This window comes from Clarias gariepinus, chromosome 3 (assembly GCF_024256425.1).
Source record: "Clarias gariepinus isolate MV-2021 ecotype Netherlands chromosome 3, CGAR_prim_01v2, whole genome shotgun sequence".
NCBI lineage: Eukaryota > Metazoa > Chordata > Actinopteri > Siluriformes > Clariidae > Clarias > Clarias gariepinus.
The window spans coordinates 12,509,480-12,523,960 of record NC_071102.1 but is presented as its reverse complement, the minus strand read 5'-3'; the positions used below and the strand labels follow the sequence as shown (position 1 = coordinate 12,523,960).

General features: G+C 39.9%; 1 protein-coding gene across 2 annotated transcripts in view; it reads left to right on the top strand.

Moving 5' to 3' along the window:
- myo1ea (myosin IEa) overlaps positions 1-14,294 on the top strand; it is a 59,518-nt gene extending 45,224 nt beyond the window's left edge. Inside the window, exons 19-29 of one of the 2 annotated variants that reach the window (XM_053492522.1) lie at positions 898-1,042; positions 3,885-3,999; positions 4,417-4,586; positions 5,835-5,980; positions 7,725-7,871; positions 7,962-8,119; positions 8,627-8,716; positions 8,968-9,169; positions 9,300-9,329; positions 10,622-10,791; positions 12,754-14,294. In XM_053492522.1, coding sequence (XP_053348497.1) covers positions 898-1,042; positions 3,885-3,999; positions 4,417-4,586; positions 5,835-5,980; positions 7,725-7,871; positions 7,962-8,119; positions 8,627-8,716; positions 8,968-9,169; positions 9,300-9,329; positions 10,622-10,791; positions 12,754-12,830 — 1,450 coding nt within the window. In that variant the 3' untranslated portion in view covers positions 12,831-14,294. The remainder of the gene's footprint in view (positions 1-897; positions 1,043-3,884; positions 4,000-4,416; positions 4,587-5,834; positions 5,981-7,724; positions 7,872-7,961; positions 8,120-8,626; positions 8,717-8,967; positions 9,170-9,299; positions 9,330-10,621; positions 10,792-12,753) is intronic. The other variant, XM_053492523.1, reaches the window with a different exon arrangement.
- The last annotated feature ends 187 nt before the right edge of the window (positions 14,295-14,481 follow it).

Genomic DNA, 14,481 nt, shown 5'->3' with positions numbered 1-14,481 from the left:
TTGTTAATGAAACGTGTAAGAGTTTTACAGCCTCTGTTTTTGCCTTTTCTTGATGTGTCAATTTGCTCCTTATATCTAATAGTGTCATGATTTATGTATATGATTTTCTAAAGTGTCTCTCTATACATAGTCCAGTTGTCTCTCATTGTCTACTGAAATCTTTTGCTCCTCCTATGAAGACGATGCATTTTCCATCCACCCTGGTGCAGTTTGCTTTCAACAGACATACACACCCCAAACACACACATACCCTCACGTGCATGTACACTCATGCCAGACCTTGTTTTCTACAAGCAGCTTTTTTTTTTTTTTTTTTTAACTGGTTCCTTTGCTTTGGGAGGACATCTATAGGCATCAGAGCCATTTATTGTATATATACATACCCTTGAAAGGCTGATTTGTATTCAGCCTGTTATCCTTTCATGGCAAAATGCTTCTTTGAATTCCAACCAATTTCCACTGCTTTACCCTGCAGTTAAAATGCCATTGTGAGAAAAGCCATATTCATATACATGCAGTGTGTAATTGAATACTTTTCCTGCTTGCCGCTCTCTCCCAGAGCGTTTAAACTGAAACAGTGATTCCATGTTTAAAATGCACAATGTCAGCATTAATTCAAGGGTATTTACATGTAAACAGGCCGGGCTGTGTGTATGATACACCGTGCGTTTCATACTGAGTGACTGTATTTCAAGGAAATATGCAGCTGATGTATTATATTCTCTATGTTATATAGCTACTATAGTTTTCATATCATTCTGATAATTGTGAGCTTCCACAGCAAGTGTTATTTTTTTATATGAAATTGCACAAAAACAATGAAATCCTAGGCTTGCAACTTTTCCAGTCACATCAGGTCAGCTAACACTGTTCTCCCTCTCCTTCCTCTATTTTTAGGTATGCGATCTTGACAAAGGAATCTTGGCCGACGTGGCGTGGGGATGAGAGGCAGGGAGTGTTGCATCTCCTGCGATCTGTCAACATGGACCAGGACCAATACCAGCTCGGACGCACCAAACTCTTCATCAAAGCGCCTGAATCGGTACGAGTCTCGGTCCTGGTCGATACGGTTAACCCCCTAACGCCTAACGCTCCGTTTCATGTTTTCGTGATAGCCGTGAGAATGGTATTGTTCCGGGGAAGTTAGGGGAAGCTTAAACCATAAATCCAAACATTGTCAAAGTTAAATTTTCACATACTTCCCTAAAGCCATATCAGGTAGTTCATAGATGTGGTTTCTGGTACATGATACAGTATAAGATAAGGCATAAAACTTGTTGATGTGGGGTGTGAGGCTGGAAAACACCCTGGGTAGGATACGAGTCCATTATACATATTCATCCCTAGAGGAAATATGATTAAAGACAGTTGGGCGTTCAGGTCACACTGGGACTTTCTATTGAACAGAACACAGTTCTGAGAGTAAAATAACGTATATTTCTCTATATTATATAATTCCCTGCTATACTAATGCACTTATCCCAGTGTTTCACCAGTGCTTGGATAGCATTAAGATCAAAGAACGTTTTCTCAGTGGGAACTCCTCTAAAAAGGAACATGTCAAAATGGTCAGTGGCAGTCAATCCCAGACGAGGTTCTGTAAAGTGTAAGCAGTCCCAGTTTGACTTGAACGTAACGTCCCGTAGTAAGTAATGATGTACATTTCATTTGGTTCAACTAGTTCTTTTAAAATATCTACCTGTAGATGTGAATCGTCTACCCCTTATATGAAGCGTTATGCTCAGAATGAGTTAGTAGCGGTGTTGAAACACCCTTTCTTTGAGGTTTGACAGTGAAAAAGCAGAGATTTACAGAGCAGGAAGTGAGCTCTACATCAGCAGCATTGAGTCAACATGACTGAGGGAATTACACACAAGTGTGTGTGTAGAGAGAAGGACCTCTTGTTCGGACACAACCAGGGTTTCTGTTCGGGGCATGTTCTATATGAAAGCACTGCCTGTGACTTTTCTGTGAGGTCACTGTTGACGTTTGCACATGCTTGCGCACACACACAGACACACACACACACACACATAGTCTGACACACTCTCTGAATCAGGCCTTGTTAATGAGCCTTAATGCAGGGGATTATTTAAAGATGTCCTGCTTATGTACATTCACCGTTTGTGTGTGTTTAAATGTCAGTAGGCAGCGTAAGCAGAAAGGCACAGAAAAAGAAAAAGTGTGTGTGTAATGAAAGCTTCCACAGCTGAATTATTAGGGGAGGGTAATTATTATCGGAGGGGGTTCTAGTCTTAACCAGCCAGGATCTAAAAACAAAACTCCCTCTCAGATAAGATAAGGGCTGACACAAACTAATTAGTTCATGATTAGTGGTGAAGTTGACAGCTGGCAAAATTTCACCCAGCTGCATGTGTGTGTTTGTGCTCCTGTGTGTGCCAGAATGAACTCTGTGATCTCTGAGTGCTGATGGATGACACTTTTGCGACGTGTTTTTGTCTCAGCCTCGTATCGCAGGATGAAACGCTTCGGCATTTATCGTGAAAAGTTTTTATTTGATGCCTGTCGTGAGTGATGTCCAGTTCACAGTTCAGTCCTTGTGTGTGTGTGTGTGTGTGTGTGTGTGTGTGTGTGTGTGTGTGTGTGTGTTTTGGAAGTCAAAGCTAAGCTGATAATAAGAGAATAGTATGTTTAGTCTGGAGTTGTCTGAAAGCATGTAGAGAACAGATCCGAGCTGAAAGCTTACTCGCTCCTATCCAGGGAAAAATGGATTAATGGACGGATCCGAATGTAGCGAGATGTATTAGCGAGATGGTTTAGCGCTAAATGCCAGACAAGACACCTGGAGCTGTTTTAAAAGGAAAGCCTGTCCTCAGTTCACTATTAACACCCCTGTATGGAGTGACCTTTATTATTATCATCTCTGTACTGGACGTGTGGGTTATTAAAAAAGAAAAAAAAAAAAAAGTTTTGGAGTACACTAAACATTCCTTAGGATTAAGAAATGTCGTTTGAACGGGATAAGTGCTGGACGATGTCTGGCATAAGAGGACATCCATGTAAATCACCAAGGAGGGAGTGTCTTCATGCTTCATGCATGTTTGTCACACACACAAACACAAAAAAAGCATTCCATGTGTATGACGTAGAGCTTATTTAAATCAAGTGGATGGTTTTGATTTGTAAGTGCTTGTTATAGAGCCAGCTCAGCTGGATCTTCAGCAGATTACATTTATATACTGCTATATATGCTCTGTCTTAACTAGGAACTCAAAAACATACCCAACTTTAAACACTGCTTTACTGAGAAGTCCTGTAATATTGTCAATATTACATTGTTCCTCATTTTAGCCATTGTTTAGTTTCAGTTTGTTTTCTGTGGGGGACGATATGAAGGAACACTTCCTTTTTTTCATACCAAATAATGCTTTAATGTTTTAAACACATTACGTGTTAGCTGGGTAATTCTACCGACCGTTTTATAAAAGGTAAATATGGCGTAATTTTTTAAATGACAGATTCAAACTGGATTAAAATCTCAGAAATAAACCAGTAATAATTACGTCATCCCACCTCTACCTCCCAGTAAATATAGTAGACGCCTAGAACTGTATTTAACTGTAAGGTGATAATGACATCGTCTAAATTTAATTCTTTACCGTTGTCATAATTTTAAATAAATGTGACTTAGAATAAGGAATAATGTTCTGTGTAGTAAAATATAATCATGTCGTGTGTGTGTTATGTCGATGCAAGAGCATTGTTGGTTTGTTTGCTTGTTGTTTTCATGACATAATCGTATAAGGCGTGACAGGTAGATTCGCGCTGGCATTGGGTTCGGCATGGTTGTATTTCCACTGGCTTCAGTTTCTAGGCGTGTAGCAGGTTTATGCTATGCTAAAGGCGTTGCTATGTCTCCGCAGCTCTTCCTCCTGGAGGAAACCAGAGATCGCAAGTTCGACGGCTATGCCAGGGCTATCCAGCGCGCCTGGCGTCGGTACGTCGCCCGCAAGAAATATGTCCAGATGAGAGAAGAAGGTGAGCAGCACTGACTGACCGATCTACACCTATACACACATTCACATACTCTAGGGGACTAAAGAAGAAACGAAAACACTCATTAGACCAAAACCTAAACCAACATGTGTATGATCTGCGGTTTCAGTGGGTTTTCTTTGTAAAGTATCGAGCGTAGGTTTTGACCTCATTTCCTCATTTCTTGGTCAAGCTCAGTGAAACAGCAACAGCGATCCCGACATACGTTACGATATGGTTAGAAATTCCAACTTTGCCAAAGAAGAATTTAATTATTATGAGTCAACAAAGAGCTTTACGTCAACCAGTCTTACATAGACATACATGACTAATGCAGCAGGAATACGCAATACATATCATCATCACCCCTCACACACATCATCAAGCATAATCTTTGGGTTTATGTATTTTTATCCCCAGCCTCTGACCTGCTGCTGAACAAGAAGGAGAGGAGGAGGCACAGCATAAACAGGAACTTCGTGGGAGATTATATCGGCATGGATGACCGGCCCGAGCTCAGGCAGTTCCTGGCCAAGAGGGAGAAGATCGACTTTGCAGATAAAGTCACTAAATTTGACAGACGCTTTAAGGTGCGATAGACAATATAGCAGTAATATAAGACTTAATGTCAGGGGTTTCCAAAAACAGTTTAAGACTCAATCATTCCATAGTGTGTTTCTTGAGCTCAGACTTTTCTCACACAGGATTCTACGTTTCCTTAAAAAAAAAAAGGAAAAAAGGTTTTCACACAGTGTGTCTATATTGCATGTTACAGACTTATTTAGAGTTGCATTCACTCATTTGAACAAATGATAGATAGATAGATAGAGAGAGAGAGAGAGAGTACTGTTGACCAAAACAGTACAACACATTTATATTTTTAGCAGATATAAATAAACACATTTGCTAAATACAATTTCATGTTCTTTTATGTACAGTAGTGTCTGTAACTTTTTAAAAAATTAAATCTTTCAATGATCTTAACTGTGATTCAGATGAAACTTGGCCAGTTTAGATTTCACATGAAAAGACGTAAACCTGAAAAAGTGTATTGTTCTACAATGCTAAATTTTTAAGATATGACAACATGAATTTGACGTGTTTACGGATGCTACAGCTTTTTATAAAAAAAAAGAAGAAAGAACAATTTTTACAGGTTATGTGCTTTGAGAAGCTCACACCAATTTTAGTATCAATGCTCATAAAGAAATATGAATATTTATCATTTTAAATCATAAAAAATGGCCATTTTTGGTGCACATCTCTGCAAAACAGCTAAAGATAGCAGCTTGAAATTTTTAGGGAAGCAAGAATCGTCACTTCCGTGTTGCATAAACGTCAGGAGTAGCTTCTTTGGTAAACACTTTTTCTGTGTTATATGGCTAACTTTAAAAAAACAATCTGCACCAATACTATGGTGGTTTTGGCGGTTTATTAATTCCAAAGGAAATTGTATAAGGAATTGTATAATTTTATTATAGTAAGAACGTAGATGTGAGAATGCCGATTATTATGAGGCAGGTAAAGATTAACCAGTTATCTAACTCCCATTGTTCACTCCCATTGGGGAGACTTTGTTCTAGACGAGCACAATGTTCAGTCACAGTCGGAAGCCTCCTCACGTGACCGTCACTTTTATGCTGGTTTTCATTGTGTTGTTCCTGGTGCAAATTTCTGACGTCAGACAAAAAAAAAACATAAACAGAGTTGACCTGAATAGTCAGATATTACTAGAAATCTTGTTTTGTAGCCTAAACCAGTTTGACATCCAGTATGATGAAGTATCCTGTTGTTTTGTCCACACTGAATCTGAACGTTTTTGTTGTTGTTTTTTTCAGGGCATTAAGCGAGACATAATCCTCACACCCAAGTGTGTGTACCTGATTGGGAGAGAGAAGGTGAAGCAAGGTCCTGAGAAGGGTCAGATTAAAGAGGTTCTCAAGCGTAAAATCGACGTGGAAAAGATCATGGCTGTTTCTCTTAGGTAAGACATGTGAGAAAACTAGTTAATCGTTAAACAGAGCTGAGTCAATATTTGGAGAGTGGGTCAACAGACCTTGAACGTAAATCAGGAACACGATCAAGAGAAAAAAGGGGAGGAGAAAAGTCACACCTGATAATACACTGTGATCCGTAATGCTTTTTTAGATTTATCTAAATCAGAGGTGTTAATCTCCTGTACACATGGCTACATTATTACTTTATCCGCTCAAACCTAACATTGGGACTTCATAGGCAGGAGGACTGAACTGTACAACTTTCGACATCGCACCTGAGGAGCTGGAGACATCCGTTACACATTCAGAGCTTCTCTTTGTTAATCCACATGCAGCTTTCGGGCATAAAATCCACACGTTTGTTTGTTCACTGTGCAGCCCAATGTGACATTCTTATCAGATTAAATTCACATATACACGCTGGATTAAAATAGAAAAGACACACCAAAAAGACATGTCCAAACGTCCTGTCTTTCTAGATGCGATATGAGCAAAGGGTTGTGGGTAATGCAATCCAGCTGCTCCGTGGAAGGGAGAGCCAGCCTTGTAAAAAGCTAGTTAGAAAAGACTTAAGTTTATTAGGGTGAAACAGACGATCGCCCGCATGCGCCTCCGTTCGGCTCTAAATCGCCCGCTGCTTTTGTGTGCTGTTGTATTCAGCTGTTTGTAGCCTGAACTGAGAACATCTGAAACATGCTCCTGTTGGCTGGATCATCTGTACGGATCATCATATGGAAAGTATTTGGGGGTTGGATGCATGGGGCGTACTGTGAAATAACAGGGGTAAAAATAAGGGAACGGAGATTGAACTGGAAAAAATAAACAGAAAAAAAACTGAGCTAGAATTGTAGCATAGTTAACTGCTGGATATGTTTCCATGTTTAACCAGATGAAAGGAAAATGTCATATCGGAAAAAACGTGGACAGTATCGTTATGATACACATTATCTTCTTCTTCATCTTCTATACCGCTTATCCTGTGAGGAGCCTATCCCAGGAGATACACTCTCACACACACACACACTATGGGAAGTTTGGGACGCCATAATCGCATGCCTGTGGGAATAAAACCGGAGTACTTTAAAGAAACTTACCAAGAACGGGGAGAAAATACAAAATCCATGCACACAGACCTCGAGGCGAGAATCGAACCCTCGACCCTGGAGGTATAAGGCGTCGGTGCTAACCACTACGCTGCTGTGCCGCCTGATACACACTATATAGGAGGATTTTTAGCGTTACTAACACAAGGTCATCGATTCTGTGATCAAAACAGAATCAAAGCTTTTTGAAAGATGAGTAAAATCTATAGCATAGATAAAGACTTGATTCTTAATTGGAAAAAGTGGATTAAACCTTGGATTAAAGCTTGGTCTTATTCTAGTCTTCATCTGTCCAGTGTTGGTGAAACTTTTTAAGATTCCAGTTCTTGGTTTTGGGAACAGCAGTAGAGCCCGACATTGTACTTTTATAGTCAATCCACCTCGGTTTTTGATTCCGACATGCTTTCCTGTTCAGCACGGTTGCAGAGAGTGGTTATTTGCGTCTATTATTGCATCTGCTTTTGCTAACTCGAACCAGTCTGGTGGTTATCTTCTGACATCAAGGCCGTTCTATCTGCAGATGTCTGATGTAAATCTCTTGTACCGCTTCTACTTTTAGTCTGATAATTGTCTGATAATAAGTGTATGTTTTTACTGTATCTCTCTCTCCTCTCTCTCTGCTGTGCAGCACCCTGCAGGATGACTTTATGATCCTCCATGAACAGGAGTATGACAGCTTGCTGGAATGCGTCTTTAAGACAGAGTTCATCAGCTTGCTGTCTCGCAGATATGAAGAAAAAACCCAGAGGAAGCTGCCTCTCAAATTTGCCAACACGTAAGTCTCTACAGCACACATGTTCGATAGCAATGGATTCGTCTCAGAAAGAAGAGTAGACCTGTTAAGAGTTAGGTTTCTGTTGTTCAGGTTGGAGATGAAGCTGAAAAAGGAGAGCTGGGGGCCATGGAGCAATGGAGGTTCCCGGCAGGTGCAGTTCCAGCAGGGTCACGGAGACGTAGCCACGCTGAAACCCTCCAACAAGATGCTGCAGGTCAGCATCGGCCCAGGGCTTCCTAAGAACTCACGTGAGTATCAGAGAGAGAAAGATTCTGTGATGTTCTCATTTCGACGCGTTTCATGCTCTGGTTTAGTTGGTTTTAAGAACGGCTGTTTTTATATCCAAAAAAAATCAGCTAGTGATTTTTGTTTTTAATTTGCTAAGTATTGAAAACATTATATTAGTGTATACGAGGGAGTTCAAGTCAACCCGGGACTTTTCAAGTTATTTCTTGTGAATAAAGTAATAAAACCAATAGACATTTACAAAGCATTCCATTCCATTTGGCAGACGCCCTTATCCAGAGTGACTTACATGTTTTTCTTAATAAACATCTAAGGGGTTAAGGGCCTTGCTCAAGGGCCCAACAGTGGTGGTGGTTTAAACACTTTACCCAATGAGCTACTGCTGCCCAAGTACTATGATAAGATTCTGTTTGAGGGCTAGAATAATTTTAATGTTATTGTTAATAATATTATTGTGATTAGTAATATAGTAAAGTTTGTTGTGTGTAACTGAGTATATTGTTTCCCAGGACCCACTAAGAAAGGACCCAGTGCAATCCGTTCCAACCCAACTAGAACACACCAGCACATCCCAACACGGACTGCTCCCGGCCCTCCAGGTAACAAACACACACACATACACTCTCTCTCGTGCACACACTCATCTATCAGTTTGATAAATGTTTAATAAGTACCTGTGAGGATATAAATACTGCATTTTTTTATGAAAAGGATGAGCAATTTTTACAACCAAAAACATGTACCTCAGCAATATTTATATATAAGAAATTGCTGTTAAAATACCAACAGGGTCTTGTTGAATATTGAATTTCTTGGTAGTTACATTTTTAATTATGTATGCTCGTTTCAGTTGCTCATCAGAATGGTGGGCTGAAACATTCCAATTATAATGCCAGTCAGAGGAACATGCAGCAGCAGAGACCGCCATCAGGTGGCCAGTCCCGCCCCTTTCTGCCCGTCAGTGCCAGTCAGCTGAATGACAGAAAGAGCAGGCAGACGGCTCAGCAGCCCAACCTGGACTGCCTCAGAGTGCCTGATCAGGGAGCTGCTGGGTAAGTTTACATACACAACCACACATACACACAATTGTGAACTGAACAAATGAGGAACCTGTAATAGATAAAGTATTGTTCATCGACCAGACAACATGACACAATGTGATGTATCTCTTTACTATAACAGAAACCAGCGGGCATCTGCAAATGGAGGAATGTGAGTTTGTGTGTGTGTGTGGATGGGTGTGTGGTGTGTTTGGGTGTGGGTTTGTCTGTGTATATGTGTTGTGTGATCTGTGGTAGTGCTGGTTGTGGTGTTAAATCTGCTATATTGTAGTATGAGGTTTGACAGACATGTGAAATTCCATTCCAAAACAGCCCCAAAGCCAGTTCTATAGTTTTACATTGTAGCAGGAAAAAAAATATTGACAAACGATCTGTTTCCAAATAAAAAGGAAATCGATTACATGCTATAATTAAATACTTATTAAATACATTTTCCCAATTTTGCTCCAATACAGCTCCAAAAAAGAAAAGCAAGTCTGTCTTTCGTATCAGAAGGTGAAGATGATGAAGGTTAAGCTGGTTTGGAATTGAATCATGTTCTGTCTGTGGCTTTGCTGTTGTCTTATTGAACCTCTCCTGGGTTCTCTGTACATCACACAAACAACTCGACAAGGCCCCAGGAGAGACGATTGATTCAGCCTGGTCTCCCACTCACAGTTCTGTGCAAACTCGTACTAGAAACACAGGTGCAGAGGAGATGTGAGCTGTTTCACCAACGACCGAAATGGTTCGAGAGTTACGATTCTCCAAACTCGACTTTGTAGAGACTGGATGTGGAAAAAATGTGACCTGTTAAAGGAATACTGCAGTGTTTTTCATCTGATCTCTTTCTACCACATCTGTAGAATGTATGATTCACTACAGCTAATGGTTTAGTCATGTTTTCCTGTACTTGAGAGCTTGAATTATATTAAAGTAAATATTTTGGGATGAGACAGACATGAGCTGTCTCACCAAAGCTATTAAAGGTATTTCTGATTTTAAAAAAAAGTAATTAATGGCATATATTCTGCAAATGTGGTAGGTCTGAAAAAAAAAATAGTATTCCTATATATTCCTATATTTCCTATATATTTTTTTAAAATTTACCTATACAGGCAATATTTAGTTTTTATTATTTATAATATACAGTATTTAAATGCGATTATTAGAATAACGTCCTTCAATACAGAAATGTGGCGCCATCTTGTGGCGACGTAAACTCATCATATAAGTCATTGGTTTGAAACTGAAACAATCACAGGCGAAACCTCACGATGCTTTATTTGTTGATTTTTTTTTTTCATGGCTAAAAGTAAAGTTAACTTCACCTTCTAGTTAACTTCACTTTGCTCTCTTTCTTAAAGCATGCTCACAGCAGCTTATGTACTGTCTCACTGGACTCCCGAGCCATCTGTGATGCTCGAGTGAGTCTGATCATTCATGTCTCATGCTGTGTTTCAGGGCTCACAGGCAGCCGGCTAACAGGCCCGCCCCAGGGGGTGGACGTCCCAAACCTGCTCCCAAGCCCAAGCCTCAGGTCCCGCAGTGTAAAGCTCTGTACGCGTATGACGCCCAGGACACAGACGAGCTTAGCTTCAATGCTGATGATGTCATCGAAATCGTCATGGAAGGTGAACAAGCGGAAAATATCATCGGCACAAACTTGTGTATAGTTTATAATCCTGGTCCAGGAGTAAAGTAAAAACTTGTTTTGTGGACTTTTGTGTTTTTCCTGATCTAATTCAACAAGTTAATCCCTCAAAGGACTGGTAATGCACTAATTACTGGAATTATGTGTCTTAAAGAAGGGAAGAAGGACTGTGTACCGCCTGTAAAGGACTGTGTACTGAGTACCGCCTGTAAAGGACAGGTGGTACTCCGGGACAGGTGGTACTACGGGACAGGTGGTACTCCGGGACACAGAACATTTTCATTTAGGCATTTGGCAGATGCCCTTTTCCAGAGCGACGTACATGTTTATCTCATTATACATCTGAGCAGTTGAGGGTTAAGGGCCCTGCTTAAGGGCCCAACAGTGGTAACCTGGTGGTCGTGGGGTTTGAACCTGGGACCTTTCGATCCGTAGTCCAATGTAGTGATGGGTCGTTCATGAAGGATTCGTTCTTTTTAAATGAGCCTTTAACTTGATTGAGAAGAACGAGTAGTCTCAGGGAGTTCTACTGGGCACGCAGGCCCAAAGCATCACAAAATCTCTACAGGAAACAGAAATTAGTAGTTACCTTTGAGTTTTTGGTCCGAATTGTTCGTTCTTTTGTCATTTGACTCCCATAGACGCTATGCAGTGCAATAGATTCAAAAGAACGAATGACTTGGATGAGAAGACTCATGAGACTGGCCTGACTTGAAACATCATTAATTCCAGTATTAAACATTGCAAAAAAATATCACACATGCATCATAAATGCATAAAAGAAGCTGTAGAGTAAGGTTTTATCCACTTATTCAAACATGCACATGGTTCAAATGTACAGTACACCACTCACCCATAACAATTACACATTAACATTGATTATTAATTAAATACAGTGGAACCTTGGATTACGAGCACAATTCGTTCAGGAAGCGGGCTTGTATTCTAAAACACTCTAAAGTACAAATAAAAACAAAATTAACTTGCACTTTACCTTTAAAAAAAAAAGGAAAAATAACACACATTAACGAAGAGACTGTTTTATCGGGAAAAATAGCTAGTCACACTCGCGTGAGTGCATACTAACGGAATCACTGCTTTTGCTTTATACATGCATACACACGTGTGCTATAATAAACAAAACACACACGCTGTACACACACGCTTGCAAAAATGTTTTACACACGTGGTCACAGTGTTATAGTAAACAGTACACGCGTGCACGGATGTTGATTATACCAGTAAGAGACGAGCACTAAGACCCAGCAGGGGAGACGTTTACCTACAATTCCGCAGCGCGAAAGAGAAAAAAACCATTGGCTCAGATGATACATGATACTCTGTACTCGTTAACCAAGACTATGCTCATTTTTCAAGTCAAAATGTATTAAAAATCTTGGCTCGTCTTGCGGAACACTCGCAAACTGCGTTACTCGTAATCCGAGGTTTCACTGTACCAATAAACTGGTCACAGAATCGTGGGCATCCACAGGTCATTTATGCTTGTGGGAAGTAAAGGCCAGCCAACTCCGGTTTGATCCTACAGAAAAGCCAATGTTGCACAGCTAACCTGCACAATAGAGGCTGAATAGAAAGGCTCATATGGTGCATGGGGTCCGGGTGGCCAAAAGCGCATGGCCGCTGACCCGACCTCTAACCTCCCCAGATCCCAATCTGATCGAGGACCCATGGGATGTGCCTGACAAACTAGCTGACCCACAGCACTCAAAAAATCCACTCCCAATGTTGATACCAGAAACCTCAGCACACCTCCAAAGCTCCTGTGCAGTCATGGACCTACTGTTCTGTGTTGCAATGTTATGACTGATCCGTGTACAGTATAGTAAGAGAAACAGACTCAGTTAGACATGAGTACAGGTTAGCCAGAACAAAAACACATTGCTAAAATAACCTGACTAAAACTTGTGTCTTTGCTCCTCAGATGCCTCAGGTTGGTGGACGGGAAGGCTGAGAGGTAAACAGGGCCTCTTCCCTAACAACTACGTCACCAAGATCTAACTCCATCTACTGCAGCCGAGCGGCCAGTCGAAGAATCACACGTACCTCAAAGACTCCTTAGTGCGGTGGAAACAAATGGGACAAAATGAGAGACAGCGATGTAGAAATCTTGCTGTATTTGCCTGATGTAGTCTTAACACAGTGAGGTTTGCAGCGGAGTCCTTCAGAGTCTTACAGAGCACAAGGACGCTGGCCAGCACACTTCTCTCCAGGGAAACGAGTTACACAATCCCTGTGAGCACTGATCAAAACTTATTTATTGTATTTATAGCTTATAACATTTTCTTTTCCTTCTTTCGGTTCAGCCATTAGATATATTTAAGGTTATTTCTTTTAAAGACCTAAAGCAACTGTTCTGCGTGGGACCTGAAGTCTTTTTTTTTTTTTCTTTTTTTTTTTTAATGGAAGGATTTTCTTGTGTAAATGAAGGTGCTTTACTGTAGCTGCATCATCGGTTTATGATCTCTTATAGCTCTACGTTCAAATCTAAGGTTTATATAGGGAATATTTTTGCTGCTATTTCCTGATCGATTTTAATTATTGCATCTCAAAACAAAATGTAAACTGTAAACTGAAATTTTTTGAAGCATTAATCTTTAGAAGTCAATGAAGCCCCAAGCCACAAAGCGCACGTGTTATGGCATAAACGTCCAGTATACTGTGTGCACTGCACGTGGTAACAGAGCACTTTATCAGTATGATGTTCTGGCTGTTCCTGCCTCAGCCAGCCACCCCGGGTTGTATATATATATGTGTATGTATGAATGAAGGTTTGCCAAAGATGCACCATTTGCTGAAGGAAACTGTTTTAAAAAGCAATTTGTTTACATAAACATACAGGCATTGTGCATCGATGTATCTGGAAAATATTGTACGAATATGTTAATAATAGGATGAAAAGATTATTGTACTGTTTCCCAGCATTCCCAAGTTGGCTGTTTTGTCTGTTTATGCACCATGCCGTTTGGTTTCAGGGTTGTGTTTAGATGGAAATTGGACCAAAGTTCACGTCCTGCTACAAATGAACTGTAAAAATTCTATCATTTTATTCATATCCACTATTTACTTTGATGACAAAATACATTTATTTTTCTTTATGTAACAAATGTTTCTTGTTTCATTATTGTGAATCAGCTTTCTACATAGGGATACGTCTTTTTTGCGACTGTAGCGACTGTTCATATTTGTGGAATACATTGTATTAGTTTTAAAAATTATATATATAATATATATAATTGATTTTTATTCCCTTTTTTCTACTTGATTTTCTTATAAAAATGTAATGTAATGTTCTGCAAATGTTTTTAAGCATCTAAAGGGTTTATGATGTTCCTCTAGTATTTAGATGTGTTTTTTCCCCGTCTGTCTACACCACATGTACGTAGCTACTGTAGCCAGTAACTAGCAGAAGGGTAACATTCCTAGATTTCTTCATACACACAATATACTTTTTATTGAAACATGCTATCCTGGTGATTCTTGCATGTTGCTTGAAAATAATTTGTTATATTTATTAATTTGTAAATATTTCATTTGTTAGCTGTTATGTACAAGTAGAAGAAGCTGTAAGAATCATTGCTACATCATCAACATAATTAAGATACATCGATGTTGCCATCTAGCTTGTATAGCAGCAAGGCCTTGTTCACAC